General features: G+C 31.3%; 1 protein-coding gene across 3 annotated transcripts in view; it reads left to right on the top strand.

Annotated features, from left to right (window-relative positions):
• FRM-1_7 (DEAD (Asp-Glu-Ala-Asp) box helicase 1) overlaps window positions 1–16803 on the top strand; it is a 101950-nt gene that overhangs the window by 45416 nt on the left and 39731 nt on the right. For all 3 annotated transcript variants that reach the window (XM_051211949.1, XM_035731805.2, XM_051211948.1), the window contains exons 4-7: window positions 4729–4771; window positions 9504–9624; window positions 12440–12622; window positions 15528–15615. In XM_051211949.1, the coding sequence (XP_051072072.1) occupies window positions 4729–4771; window positions 9504–9624; window positions 12440–12622; window positions 15528–15615 (435 nt within the window). The remainder of the gene's footprint in view (window positions 1–4728; window positions 4772–9503; window positions 9625–12439; window positions 12623–15527; window positions 15616–16803) is intronic.

The following is a 16803-nucleotide window of genomic DNA, read 5'->3' as shown; positions in this document are numbered from 1 at the left end:
GGTGCATTTGTTTATACTATGGCGGGCGATGTTGAGTACAGAACTGTGAGGAGGCTATGATAAAATCCAGATAAGTCGTTGGATTTTTGTCCTGAGTGGTTACTTGACTATCAGACTTTCAGGTTGTTTGGTGAGAGATAATCGTAATCACACGAATGGTGACCTTTGTTAATACTGCCTAAAACGAGTTTTATTAGCATAATCGCATTCATTCCTTATTTTACATTTCGAAGAACTTATTTCATATTTTAGTTTTATAGTTTCATGCATCTCCTTGAACATTGTTCTTATATTTTGTTTTCAAACAAATATAATTTTATTTCTACTAAATTTTCTTCATTGTAATAATATGAAGTTTGACAACTTGAATTAACGTACAATTCAACTGGTCCTACGTTACTAACCGTTGAATAATTAAATGTTTCCTATTTGAATTTTACACAACCATTTAGATAATATCCTGTTTTATAATAGAGGCTTGCTTGTCATTATGTACCTTACAATGGTGAATCATTTTTGGAATTAATTTTATATTATGAAAGTTTGGTAATTACTTGATGTTTTTATCAGTTAGATTTGTCTATATGTTTACCGAATTCCACATCAGAAAAAAAGTGCCGTTGAATTTTGAAAACGAACTTATCTTTCGGTCATTTTTAATGATCATGATGGCACTAATTAAAGTTTCTTGGTGAAAATTGTTATACATATACAAGTAGAGAAAAGGGGTTGATTCGGTTACATCTGAATATTCGTATTTGTATAGTAGAGTTTCTTTGGAAATGTATGCCACATTTGGGCTTTTCTATTTTGATTGAATGAATTAAAATCTACAAGGAGCTTTAGTCCAACACTAGTACACCTTTATATCAAAGAAATACTTAACTTTTTATTTAAAAATATTTGCCTGATGTTAATTTAAGGTGAACTAGATATTATATACATTTTAATGAAAATTTGTGCCACCAAATGAATCCGATTGACTAATGTGATGGCTATTCATTACATAGAAACGCTAGTCACACTGTGTTGTTCAATGCAAAGAATAACCCATCATTAGTCATGTTTCAGAATCAGACTTACTATTAAACCCGGTCTTCGTGTCAATTGAAGTAAATTTTGAGTAATCAGTGCAAGGTAATAACTAATCAAGTATAATATGTCGTTATAATAAGAACAACCTTACGTTAGCCATCTCATTTAATCGTGTAAATAATTTTTGAACTAACATTATAAGAGTTTATCGTGAAGTGAAATTTGTAACTAGAATTTTATCACAGAGATTTACATATCTCGATAAAAATCAGTAACACTTCTTAAAAAGCTCTAACGGAAACCATCTAAACGACAAATTTTAATCCCAACCTAAAGTCATATCAACAATCATCAATACTCACTGGATTGCTTTTGAAGCTAGAACGGTATTCTGTAAAACTAGCAACATGTATAATAATCAACGTAAAGACTTTCTGTATAATATTTTAATGAATCTCATTTATTCTAATGTAAATAATTTGCTAAAAAGGCTGATAATATATAAATAAAGATATGTAGATAATATAGATTTTGAGAGTTGTAATTCTAACTTCTAAAACAGATCAATAGTCAATGTGATGTAATTTCATATTTTCAGTGATTATTCGGGTTGTACTACCTGATCATTGTAAAATATACTGTAGCTATATAGAAAACTCTCAGCTAACAGCAAATGAGTTTTAATGTTTTTTTATCTGCTATATGCAATGAAAACCAAATAATTGATTCATATACATACAATACTCATCTATTTAGAATGTTACTTAGACCATAGTCTAATTGAAGGACACTTGCAAATATCAGCATGTATATGGGTCTATCATAAGCTGATTCAGTTGAAATACTATATGTTTTCAATTTGTGTCTTTTATAATTGCACATGCCTACTCACATTTATATTGGCAAACACTAATAAACAATTTGTTTTACTATATATACATTGTTGAAATTAAGACAACATAACAACATTAATTAAAATCTGAGAATGAAAACCATAAATCCTAAATGTTCCTGCTAGTACTTAGTTGATGCTAACGTAAGCTATCTAAAAACAATCACATATATCCTCGAAATATCTTTGAAATGTCTTTCTTTGCTATGGCAAAGTTTTGTTTCTATGTATTTTAAATTTGTCATATTTAGTCAAATCTTTTGTGTGCCTGTCGAAAAAAATTTATATTTATGTTTCAAAGTTAACTAACAGAACAAAATAAAGTTCCAAGAATTTCTCTTTAGAACTATATATTTGACTCTATGTATTGGTTGTGATATCTAAGTATAGATTACAATATATATTCGGGTATATTGACACACTTAAGCCATATACTTAAATTAGTAGTTTATTTCCAAAACACGAATATGTCACAAGAATCCTGGTAACTGAATATGAGCACACTTAATACAGTTTCATTTAAATCTGACCGATATTTCCATTATGATTACATGAACAGTGAAATAATGTTAATTAAATTATATGTATTTCAGACGCATAAAGAGTTCTACAGCAAGGACATTTTAAAAAAAATTCTGGCTAACTACCATGAATTTTTCCAGGGAAACCTTTTTATAAAGATACCTAGAACGATCTATTCACAAAAATAGCTTTTACACGTTTATTTATTTCTTTTTGTAAAACTAAACATTTTGAAATATCTTTATAACGTCGGATTATATGTATAAACCGTTGATCAGTATGACTTTCACTTTACGGGTGTCACTGTTCATACAAATGCCTTTCTTAGTTAATTGAAACTTCATATCGTCTGGGAACACAAATGTGCTGTTTACAACTTTTATAAAAACCCTATAAGTATTATGAGTATGTTATGAAAAGCTAAATTCATTTTGAAATGAGGAATTGTTATTCCATCCGGTTGCATCTGTGAAATTTATAAAGTGTTATCAATTATCTATATCCTGTTCACTAGTGACATTGAACTGGATTGATACTGATACGTTTCTGTAGATCTTGGTACAGTCGAACATCTGGATCATATTGTTCTGATTATATAACATTTCTGATTGACTTGAGTTGATTTTATTGTCATCTAGCGGTAACCATTTACCAGTAAGTTTGTTATCCACAGCACAATAACTAAACTATACTGAACTGGACATGATCTTTATTTGGGATTCGTCAGCCGAATTTGCCTGCTTGCTAGAGTTCATGTTCACTCCGAGACTCGACCCCACTATAGTCCACTTCACACGTCATCTGTTTATCCAAATAACTACTGAGTCCAGATAGTCACTGGCTTATGTAATGAGATGAAGTCCTCAAAACCAATGTGAAGTTACAAATAGCCAATACAAATGAATTGAACTTCATACCAATGTACATTGCAGTGGGTATCTGGGTTAGTTATGTGAAGATCGCGACGACTTTTAAAGCGAACGATAATGGGTTCAAGTCCCGGAGTGAACATGAACTCGGATGTAGGTCTATCCAGTTAACCAGTTCCAAACAGAACGAAACGCCCATACTGGATCCCACTGTTAGTCACTGTCGATCTCTACTTACAATGCTTGTGACTTTAGACAATATTGAATCAATCCGCACAGGATGTATATTTGCCGAAGCAGACTGAACAACAGCAGTCAATGAGAAGATTCAAAGAATCAATACAAACGAATTATACCACTTTCTACATCTGATATCGTCATTTAATAAAAAAATCCGAATACACGAACTTCATAGGTAGTCCATTTTCAATATACAAATAGCTACATATTTGTTAACATACCCATTATATCTATAAAATATGGTGTTGTCATGAGCATTCCTCAAAAGTGAGTACCTAGTTTTTCGTGACTAATATCTTGTTATAATATTGACAGTTTCTCCTAAAGTCCACACAGTTCGGACTAAACTGTATTATTTTTATTAAATCATTTAAAATCAAATTTATTCAATAGGAATTCAGATTATTTCTCAATTCAGAAATTCATACTTCAATGACAGAAATTATTTGCCTATTACATATAAAATGTTCCATGTAAACTAATATTGAGATTAGAAGCAAAGATGGATAGTGGCTAGCAGTGGAATTCAGGACGAGCGTTTCATCCTATTTGGGACTCGTCAGCTGGATGTACCTGCATCTCAGAGTTGGTGCTCACTCTGGGACTCGAACCTAATACCGTTCGCTTCAAACGCGATCAACTTATCCACTTAGTTACTGAGTGCTGATAGCCACTTGCTTGTGCAATAGGGTGAAGTTTAAATTCACTTGGTAATGTTTACTTGAATCTTTCCATTAATATTTAGGACTGCAATTGATCAATCTCTTATTAGCATATGTACATACTGCGCGTATTGCCTTGATATTGCCTTAATTCACAAGTATTATAAGCAAAGATGGACAGTGAACAAAACGCACATCCTGGATTCCACTTCTAGCTAATGAGAAGATCCAAGTAATTAATACCAAGTGAATTTCATATTAAGATTGCTATTAAAGAATTAGATCAATTTCCAACAACTCATTTCATAAAACTTGTTTAAAATTTAATGTAAACAGAGTATAATTATTTATTCTGTGATAATTATGATGATATAATAATTAATGAAAAGATGTAATTGTATTGTTTATATTTATTAAGTAAATTCTTTTCTTCATAATGAATTATTTGTTTACTCATCTGTTTATGTGGTCAATTAAATCTTGAATTTTTATCTATTTTATCTTGTAGAATTGGCTGAAACTTGATAAACGTATAGCTAAACAATTAGAAAGTGAGTGGTTAAACAAATAATAATGGTAATAATGATGCTTTTGCTTTCATTTAGCTTTTAAATATACATATAATGGAAAAATAATAATAAACTGAATACAGTATTTTACTATCTTTTAGGCTAAATGATTATCTATTTAGTTTAAAAGGATAGAAATGTCTGGTTTTATTATTTTAAGACATAATGAAATCAAAGGTATGATGATAGTTTATTACATCAAGTCTATCAGCATATTTCTGTTATAAGGAAAGTTAACTTTATAAAGACAATAATTAGTTCCTACTATTTACATTTAGATAATTAAGATTAATTTAAATTAAATTAAACAAATGCTTTACATTTGCAAATTAAAATAGATGATACAAGGATCATTTTGAGTTTCTTAAATACTCTTTGACTTTTTACAAATATAGTCAAATGGAGTTTTAATATCAGAAGGGGAGGTTTCGCGGAGATCTTAGTACCTTTACAGTTGAATTAATGAGTCAATTGAAGCTAGACCACTATGGGAAATCTGGAATCACTGAACGGTCGTTTCGTTCTAGTATGAGACTCCTTAGCAGTGCGAATATAAATGGCTGATCTTTTAGTGAGTGGATATCAACTGATAGGAAACAATTTTCGAATTTAATAAAATTTCGTAAACCATTTAAATTAAGATCATGTTCTAATTATCAATCAATTGAAAGATAAAAGTTTTACTAGAAATTTGTTATCTATGGTGTCAGTAAAGTTAGGAGTGAGGTAAAAAAATTAGTTTGTATTATTTAACGAGGACTGTTCTAGATTCAGGTTTGGGTAAAATTGACCAATTTAGACCAGTGGATTTTGATTAAATCATTTACATTGTACATTGTACCGTGATGTTTGTGAGACTTAAGGGTCTGGATGTCTATCTCATGTTGAATCATAGTTGATAAGTGATGAAACACACCAGAATGTAACTAAACATCTGCTTAATGCTGGTCTATTTCAAAGGTTCCTCAGTCTACTTCAATTGATAATGAAAACTATATGATGATATCAGCAAAAGGTGATTTCTGTGCTATACTGAAGAGGTGAACAGTCAGGAGACGTTAAGATTCATCTGTCAATTGATTGTGTTAATAATTAGCTGTGGTGATCAGCAATGAAAATATTCTAGATCAATACTCGAAAACAATAACTAATCATAAACATGTCATTCGAGTAGTAAGTCGTTTTCTATACATAAGTCTATAACAAGATAAATTTAAAATGAATAGTGATGCGATAATTATATGTCACAGTGTTTTAACTGAATATATTATCACCGCGTCAAACTAGAGGACAGCAACTAAGCCGCATAATATGAACATGAACTCCATGATAGAAAAAGGGGTATTCATGGGTCAAATTAAAATTTCGATTTTCCTAAGATGTATAAATCCTAAGTATACACATTCCGCGTAATTCGTCTTAATGAGCTTTTGTAACCATTATCATAATTACTTGCCTAATCAACATTTTTTTGTTGAACTTACATATAACTTATATATGACCGAAACATTTAGTTTTGTTCGACTAGCAAATAAATAATAAAATGTCATATTAGCTGTCATTCAAATAGATTTATCAAACACAAATCTTAGTATGTAGTTGATGACTGATAATCCTGAATATTCATGAATTGAATGCAGTCCAGTGTCATCTTTGTTTATTTATATTAGTGTGAACAAAGTTGACACTGGAGGGGGTCCGCGTGACTATCGCAACCAATTGTTGGAGACACTGGTTGACATGGCTCAGAATCGATCACAATGGCGTCGGTGTGTGCACTCTTTGTCTTCCCTTAAACTATTAGAATAAAATCACTTCATATCTTTCTTTCTACGAACTAATTCTTTCTTCCTGTACTATGTTCTGATATGCAATCTTTCTTTTATTTATTACTGCCACTGAATGAACTACTTCTATGAATTCTGTGTTCATCTTGTGCTAATGAAGTGTGTCGACCTGGATGTATGTGTATATGTGCTTGGTCCTACGTTGTAGCTGACAGACTGATTTAGAATAGTAAATATTTTATGCATTACATTTATGAAATTCTATTAGTTCTAAGAGTTAGACTGTGTTTTATTTACTAAATGTTACAGTCCAGTTAACTCACTGGTAGCGCTAATAACTATACGGCTATATGAAACATTATGCCATTCGCTTAGTTTGTAGATACAGCCATCAAACTAAATTCACGGCAACCTGATTATTGTGTTTTGCCATAAAATATCAATAAAGTTTGTCTAATAACTCAAACTAACGTTCACTTTCGCATGTTAACTAAATTTCACTGTCAAGTTAATTAAATAATACTTTTTCGTTCGCTACATATTTGCATTGATCAATCTTACTTGTTTTCTCAGTCATTATTAATAAAGAAATACAAAACGAATAAATATTTTGATTTCTTTGTTTAAATAGCTTGTAATTTAAAATATTGTGTGATTTCAATTACCGTTTCTAACTCACAATGAACAAATTCATAGTTTTATAATCCAAAACTACTTTCACAATAGTGATGATCAATCGTTACGATTATGTTATGTATAAAGATTATCATTTATTGATAAAATGAGGTAACTTAGACTTTAAAGTTGAACCATTATAGTTAGGGAAGAATTGACATAGTATTCACTTTGTTTCTAGAATTAGTGGTAAATAAAATTCAAGCTTTAGTTTTATTATCATCTATCATGGTTTTTGAGACTATCATTTATACTTAGTAAGTGTTTATTAAAATAAGAACAGAAAGATTTGATAAGCACATAGCGTTTTTGCATATTCTTATCATGATTCTCTTCATTGGATAGAGTTCCTAAATCTACACCTGATCCCACTCTTTTATTCGTGTTTGAGGTCTACGAAATTCGTAGAAGCTCTCCCGGAAGAGTTTGATAATTACATAATTATAATGAATTAGGATGAAGTAAACCCATTTACTTACTTACGCCTGTTACTCCCAATGAAACATAGGCCACCGACCAGCATTCTCCAACCCACTACGTCCTAGGCGTTCTCTTCTAGTTCCATCCAACTATTGTTCATTTTCCTCATGTTTATCTCCATTTCCCGGCGTAATGTGTTCTTTGGTCTTCCTCTCCTCCTTTGGCCTTCAAAATTTCATGTGAGGGCTTGCCTTGTGATACAGTTCGGTGCTTTCCTCAATGTGTGTCCTATCCACTTCCAGTGCATCTTCCTGATTTCTTCCTCTGCTGAGATCTGGTTTGTTCTCTCCTACACTCGGTTGTTACTAATAATGTCTGGCCAACGAATGCGAAGTATTTTACGTAGGGAACAGTTAAGAAACACTTGTATCTTGTGGATGATGGTTGTGGTAGTTCTCGAGGTTTCCGATCGATACAGTAGAACTGTTTTGACATTTGTATTGAAAATCCTGACCTTGATGTTGGTTGACAGTTGTTTTGAGTTCCATATGTCCTTCAGTTGTAGATATGCTGTTCTTGGTTTTCCGATCAGCACCTTCACATCTGCATGAGATCCACCGTGTTCATCAATGACGCTGACCACATATGTAAAGGTTTTTATACCTTTCAAATCTTCTGCGTCAATTGTGATCCGATTGTTGCATGCTATGTTGTACCAGAGAATCTTTGTTTTCCCTTTGTGTATGTTGAGACCTACTGCTGCTGAGGCGGTCGCTACACTGTTCGTCTTCTGCATTTTTTGTTGAGTGTGCGAAAGAGCCAGATCGTCTGAGAAGTCTAAATCGTCCAGCTGCATCCTAGCAGTCCACTGTATCCCGTGCTTCTCCCCAGATGTTGACGTTTTCATGATTCAGTCGATCACCAGGAGAAAGAGAAAGGGTGAGAGTAAGCAACCTTGTTTGACACCTGTCTTTACTTCGAACGAGTCTATCAGCTGTCCTCCATGCACGATTTTGCAGTTTAATCCATCATAGGAATTCGTATGATATTGACTGTCGAAGAAGCTTCCATAGTGTTGTCCTGTCCACGCTATCAAATGCTTTTTCGTAGCCAATAAAGTTGATGTAGAGTGATGAATTCCATTCAATTGATTGTTCCACAATGATCCGTAGAATTGCGATTCGGTCTGTACACGATCTATCCTTACGGAATCCTGCCTGTTGGTCTCGAAGTTGGGCGTCTACAGAGCTCTTCATCCTGTTTAACAATACCGTGTTGAAGACTTTTCCTGGTATTGAGAGAAGAGTGATGCCCCTGTAGTTATTACAGTTACTGAGATCACCTTTCTTTGATATTCTGACCAGATGTCCTTCTTTCCATTCTGTTGGTACTTGTTCTTTATCCCAAATCTTGCTGAAGTAGACCCATAACAACACAAAATTTCTTAAAGTTGATATTCTCTATTAAAATCTCAATAAAGAAATTAGTAATGCTTTAGTGTATTGAACATTTAATACAATGTATATAGATTTTTTGAAAAGTATCTTAAATAGCTCAAGCGAAAATGTAAACTTCACTGTATTACATAGAAATGAAAGTACCATAGACTTTCATTCTATTTTCTTTTTAGGTATTAGATATTGTTTGATCTAGGAAAATGTTTAATAAATATGTAAATCTGTAAATTTGTACTTGTTATTATATCATCTTATTAAAAGTAAGTAAAAAATTTTCTATTAAATATTGATCTAACTAGTCATATTTTGTTTAACTCATTCCTTAAATAGTAATATATTTATCTTTTTTTATTTTATATTAATTTACACATAAAGAAATACCATGGAAACTAGAATTTCGTGTTCGATTCTATCCACCAAATATTGATATATTCAAAGATGATTTAACGCGTTATTTTTTGTGTTTACAATTAAGGCAAGATATTATCTCTGGACAGTGAGTAAATAATTTTCTAAAATTGTTGAATTCTTTTCTTTTTTTATTATACAATACAGTTTATATATTCTAAACAAATTTATATTCTTTTCTTTACAAAGTTCAACTAATTTTCTTGGGCAATATTTAAGGGAAATCTTATAGATGTGAGATATTTCAAAAAGTACTACCAGGTGTATAATCTATATTTCACAATGTTGACTAGATATTCACTAATGAATCCTAACTTGGAAGGAATATTAGACGGATATCATATTTTTTTCAAGTGATTACCAGATCAACTCCGTCTTCTCATTGTTCTGTCAAGATTACCAATAAACAAATCATGGATACGTGACATTAAAGTTTGAATAGTTGGTGTGCTACTTACTCACCGAAACAATATGATACACTTGAATTGCAATAAATATGTTTTTATTCTAGATAATTTCAGAACATCTAAGGAGCATGTTGTTTGATTAAAAACTAATATCGTTTTGGATTTGATGAGGCAGATCTATTAGAGTGATGAAACTATAGTTACTATATCTAAACTCATACAGTCCGAAACCATTGGAATAACACCGAAAAGTACTTTGAAGTTCTATTGAGAGGCTGTGACCAGTGGAATTCAACCATATCAGTCTGATAAAGGATCACAATTACATAAAATTGTGAGGTGACTTAAACTGACAATCATTTAAGTAATTATTATTAATCCTGCGTAGTAAAGATAATACATTAGTCGTGAGATATAACTGCTCTGGATTTTAATCCTGAAAGTAGTGAATACATATTGCTAAGAAGTGCATGATTGCGATGAAGATACTGTCCAGTGTTTTATGATTTTCAGTTGTTGTCTAGTTAAATCTAATCAGTCATGAAAACATTTAAATTAAATTTCAGTAGGCTAAGAATGTGAATAACCGATTTGTATGTAACATAAAGAAAAATTGTACTTAAATCTATCTGTACATGATGCTTGTGAAACTAAACACCTTTGAAATTTTAATTTTGTAGATTTTAAGTGTAGTTATGTTGATTATTTCAATGACTTTAATCTATGATATATCTAATAATTGAAATGTTGGGATTCTTTCTAGCTAAAGATAAAATATTGTCGAATGTCAGGGAAAGTGTGGAGTAGTGTGTTTATTTATGTTTTCTCGGCAGTTCAAGTAGCAGTAGGGCAGTAAATATAATTTACGGATATGTTTTTAAATATTATACCATTAATTTTATTTCGCTAAGATTCAAACTTTGATCCAATTATAATCATCATGTACCATCGTAAAGATAACAGGGCACTGAGGCCTAATGTGTACGAACAATATTATCTGTTTATGATTCATATGCTTACAAATGTCCGAGTAATTGATTACTTCATTACTAACTATTAAATTGTTAATTTAAATAGGATCTGCTGTGAAGGAGAAGTTGATTATAACCTTGAAAATTAAAAGTTAAATATGCATAACGTACTAGTTTAATGAGAACTTTTATTGACTATTTCAAATAAAAGTTTATTACATAAATATTAAACTTTGAGATGGTGGAGAAGATTTGTAGCTCAGGTGGATGATTTTGGTGAAGTTTTGTTCTCTGAGCTGGATGGTTTGGTCGTGGAGCTTTCAACAAGCATATTGAAATCAATCCAATTTATCAACCAATCAGAAAAATCGTGCACAAACATAAGAACAAAAATCAAAACAATGGGAGACACAACCAAAACAAAGAAGTAAACAATGACAAATTTAAGGTTAATAAGAACCAATCAACATCGAGGTGCACAGAACAAGCTTTGAAACACAAATGGAGAAATTCAAACACTTCACTTCTATCTGAAGTTTGTGCTGATGATGTCGTTTAGAAGAACGATGAAAGCTCCAAGACCAAACCATCCAGCTCAGAGAACAAAACTCCACCATAAATATTAAACTCATTGCATATTATAAATTGAGATTGCATAAAATGTCACTGTAGTACAGGTTACTGAAAAAAAGAAGGAGAACAATTTTAAAATATATAAGTTATGAATGTTTTCCAAACAGAGTTTAATGTTTCTATTATTCAACTAATCAAAATGTAAATCAATAACCAAATTGTATTTGATTATTTATTATTTTGTAAAGAAACTATCTACAAAACAAGTGATGTTTTAAGCATGGCTGAATAATCAGTTAATATCCATTGAACCACTAAAAATAATAATAAAGGACTAGGACCCCAAATGCCCTGGTACGGCCGACAGTGGGGAGAGTCCGCTCTCCCTCTCCAAATGCACTCACATGGCAACGCGTATATAGCCTCTGTCAGAGAATTCCTACTCACAGCCTTCTCGTGGCGGGGGTGTTGTTTACGAAAACGAGAGGACGAAAAGCGAATGTCCGGCGCTTTAACCGGATTTCAAACCAATGGTGCACATGGGCTCCAGTATCCTGTGGGAACAAATGGCGTATGAGCCAATTGTTGGTCACCGGCTTCCATGGGACTGCATTTCCTTACGATGCTTCACTGCCTTGTGGATCAGACCTTCAGGTCGAAGGTTCCGGGTGTGGCCCCCTAAGAAAACCACCTGTTTCGGTTTGGGCACCCGGGCAGTATCACAGCCTTCACACATATCAAATGAGATTTGTGTGGCGCATATGTATTTGGTGCCTCCTTGTACCAATATCTATGTGTTGACATAAAAAAGTAAAAAAATGAGTTATATATTATGAAGTTATTGTTTTCTACACTAATTTACAACATGCAAGTTATGAGGAGTAGTTTGTTTGTTTGTTTTTTCAAAAATATTGTCACAAACTAAATTATCTGAATTTATTGTTTTCAATAGGATTCCATGTTCACATCATACTTATGTTGTTCTTGGTGCATATGTTGTTCAATCAGATGCTGGAGATTATGATCCAAATACACATATAGGAACAGAATATATTGCCAATATTCCATTTGCACCACAACAATTACAAACTACAAAAATGCTTCAACAAATTGTTGAATTACATAAACTTCATAAGTGAGTAGGCATGTTTTATGTTCTTAAAATTGTTAATTATATAAAAGACGATTATCTAGTGATATATATTTCATATTTCTCTAATATTAAGGAAGTTTGATGTAGGATATACATGTGGTTTAGAAGAAAAAAATAGAATTACTAGCTTTACCAACTTGTAGATAAAGTAACAAGCAGTCCATTTTATATTTCACTGCTTATGTAAATTAGTAGTGAGATTTTAGAGGGTTGTTGAAAACTAGAAATTTTTAGACAGAAATGTTCAATATGAGTAAAGACATATTTATTCTGGAGTAAAGTGTTCAGTCACAATCAGTAGAATAGTAATATAGCAAAATTGAAAATGTGAAAAAAGAAGAAATTGTGACTCAGTAAAAAAATCCCTATATCTGAGACTGTACTTTAAATGGGACATAGCGGGTGATATTTTAACACGTCGACTCAAAAGATCTGTTGAAAGGACGTTTCACGCCGCCAAGCTACATATAACTTTCTCAAGTAAACCAGTAGTCACACAACAAATCAAGGATAGGTTACCGATGATAGGCTCCTCTATGTATGTATACCAATTCAGCTGCTCCTGTGAAGGTAGTTACATTGGCCGTGCTTAGAGGGCTTTATCCTTGAGTGTTCGTGAACATGTACCAGCATGGTTGGGAAAATGAGTCATTAAATCAACCAGCAGCACTATCTTTCTTACATGGTAGATAGAAAACATCCTATCAAAATAGATGAAGCTTTCTCTTATATCAATTTACAAAATATCTACCTCAAGGAGCTAGATTACGATTACACTACATAGACGAAGCCATCCAAATCAACTTCAGAAAACCAAACTTATGTATCCAGAAAAGGTATATCCAGTTTCTATGTTTACCTTGGCCTACGTCTAAATCACTGGATACCTAAACTGAATATTATAAACCTATTACCCCTTTCCTTTTTTTGATTACATCTACCTTAATCTGCACATTCATCATTCCGAATTCACATGGTTCCCGTTTTTGTTCATCGTAAATATCTTGATAACACCCCTCTTACTCCATATTATATTCAAAGAACAATATTATTATTACTGTTGCTATTATCATTATTATCTCAATTGGCAAGATGAAATTCTCCTACTATACATTTTATTCACACAATTTTTTTTGCATTTTCAATTTTGCTATATTACTATTCTACTGATTGTGACTGAACACTTTACTCCAAATCATTCTGACCTTAATTAAATGATTTTTCTAATTTGCAAATAACACTATTTTGAAGTATATATATATCGTAACAGATGCAAACGTTCACCATTTTCAACACAGAACATTGTCAAATTCATTGATACATGGCTTATTTTTGGCCTTTATAAAATGTCATCATTATGAACTTATAACTGTAGAACTTGATGATGAAATTATTGAAAACAATTATTCACTTAAATATTCTTCATTTTTGAGTATCCCGGTCTGTTAATACTTTTTTCTTCAAAAGTCTAATAGAGATGAAGTCTTTATCTTTAGGAAGCAGATATTGATTTACATAAAACCTTTTATTTTTTTTTCTTCATTCCACTTTATTAAAAATTTATTCATCCCACAAATAGAGCAATACAATTCATTTACAATAATTGATAAATAAACAACTCACCATATCATAAATGAAGCATTATTACCTAAAATTAAGACAGACAAATAGAAAACAACTGAAAATGTCAACAACAACAAAAAGTTGCCAGAAATCTTAAGGGCGTATTAATTTGAGAAAATTTTTAACTAGGAAACAAAGTTATACCTTATTTTGCTTGAATTTAAAAACATAAATGATGAATGATCTTTTTTAAATTACTAATTAAATAGATGTTGGAATCTGTAATGAACATTAGATTCATTGATATGGTTAATTAATAAACTAATTGTTATAATGTTCTAGTTTATGGTTAAATATTAGTAAAGCTTAGTAATTAGCAGGTTTAAATAAACTTACTGATCAAACATACTAGACATTGCTAACGTCCTTAACTAGTAGTCGAAGTGATTGGTTTTTGTTTCATTGGATTAAAAAAACCCAACTAATTATTGAAAGTTCATATTGAGACTTAAAAGACTACATTAGACGGAATTTGTGGTGACAAATAATATGATAAAATCATTTGTAGATCAAGAAAAGGATACAAGTGTCAGCTTTGTTGTTATTGAATAGTTGTGGAATAGGAGATGATTAATCTACTTATACCAACTAATTGCTTAATTTGATTTATTCTCCATCATGTATAAGTAGTTAGGTTTTTGAAGATGTAATTTACCAGAAGTCAACTGGAGAAAATGGTTTATTTTTAAACAAAATATTCAAAAATATTATTACGATTTAAAATTATGAATATCTATGTGATGCTATCTCTAATAGCTTTGTACATCTTTCTGTGTGTAATTCACACCCAAGATGAACGAATTATGTTAACAATTCTTAAACATAGTATAGTGAACGAGAACATAAGTGAGGACAGTCGAATGTATTTGAATACAAAATTATAGAATCTCTCAGTAAAATCTGAGAACCATGCAGTAAATGATTCATTTGTAAAATGTCAATCAGTCATCTTAGACTTCATTATTCCACACCAATTTCCACCAATTTCCACACCAATCATTCTCTGTTCTCGTTCTGGTTTCTTCGATCACTTTCAATTGATGATACACACTAGTTATATCTGTCAACATCGGTAGCATATATCACTATAGTAGTGATAAACATTAACATATATGATTTTTTGAGTCGAATTATTTAACTATTATTATTTAACTCATAATAGGCATTTACAGAAATAATTTTGTTTAGCACAATTTATTAAACCCAACGACAACAAAATTAGAGAATGAATTTATTTATTTCAATATATTTTTATGATTTATAGAGGACAAAGTTTAGTTCAGGCTGATCGAGGATTTTTGGAAAATGCCAGACGACTTTCACTTTATGGGGTTGAGTTTCACAGGGCAAAAGTAAGTCTACCATTTTACTCCTATCATTATTGTTACTACCATGAAGGTAAGAACATTATTCATTATGTTTGTACTACATTGTCATACAGTTAATATTTAGATTTGCTAAGTGTACTTGTCCACTTTCTTGGTTACTTATCATGATTTGAGAAGTTGGAGGTATTTTTCTTTTTCCAAACAGCTCAAGAAATTCTAACACCCCATACACTTATATCTAACTCTTATGTTAAGGCTTATCCTATGTAACTTCATCTTATAGAAATTTAGTTTATTTCACTATGATCGCCTAGTAATATTTGTCATCGTTTCACTTTCATGGACTCGACTACTTATTTCCAAGCAAATATGCTGGTAACGGGTAATAGTGAAAGCCACATGAATAAGTCTTCATAGCATTAGTCTTCAGTGTCTCAAGTGACGATATGAATTAGCAAATACCGATTATTAGATCTAATTCTGTTGACCACTTGATTTTTCACCCAGTAAATAATGAAAATATTACATATTTTGTAGCTTCACAGTGTTCACTCATCGATAAACAATTCTCATGTATTTTCCTTATCAATGATCATGCTAAGCAACACAATATATTGCTATTGAAGTATGCAATCAGTTAATGAAACTGAATATCTGATGAAATTCCTTTAAATAAGCAGTTGTAACTAGCAGTCTTGATTTTGCATTTGTTAAAAAAATTATTGTAACAATATGAAAATAACTGAACTATTCTTCCAAATTTTAATTTTAAAGTTGTAAATTTCCATGTAAAATGCACTTTGACTACTACAGTCTACGGTAGAGATTGGTTTTATTAGTTACTACGATACCAAATTTTAAGTCATTGTAACTTCTTGATCATAAACATATTTCTGTTTATCTATTAATAACCAGTTTACTAATTACTCAGACTGCCAATTTACTATTGATGAAAGAAATTGCAGTTAAATAGTCTTGTTGTATTACTTATTTGTCAAAAAATAGAATTTAATGAGTACAAGGTTAGTATTATCTCTATCTAATCCCTTCTCGTATTGTTGTTGTCATTAAACATTGTTGTCATGGCAACTGAAGTGACAGGAGAATAATTTCATTAAGAGATTTAGGGTTTAACCATAGGTAAAAAGTTATGTCACTTGGTACGTTCTATTTAAAACTAAGCACAAAATATATTCTTTTTTTTTAATTTCG

Source organism: Schistosoma haematobium, chromosome ZW (genome assembly GCF_000699445.3).
Source record: "Schistosoma haematobium chromosome ZW, whole genome shotgun sequence".
Lineage (NCBI taxonomy): Eukaryota > Metazoa > Platyhelminthes > Trematoda > Strigeidida > Schistosomatidae > Schistosoma > Schistosoma haematobium.
This window is presented reverse-complemented; position numbering and strand designations above follow the sequence as displayed.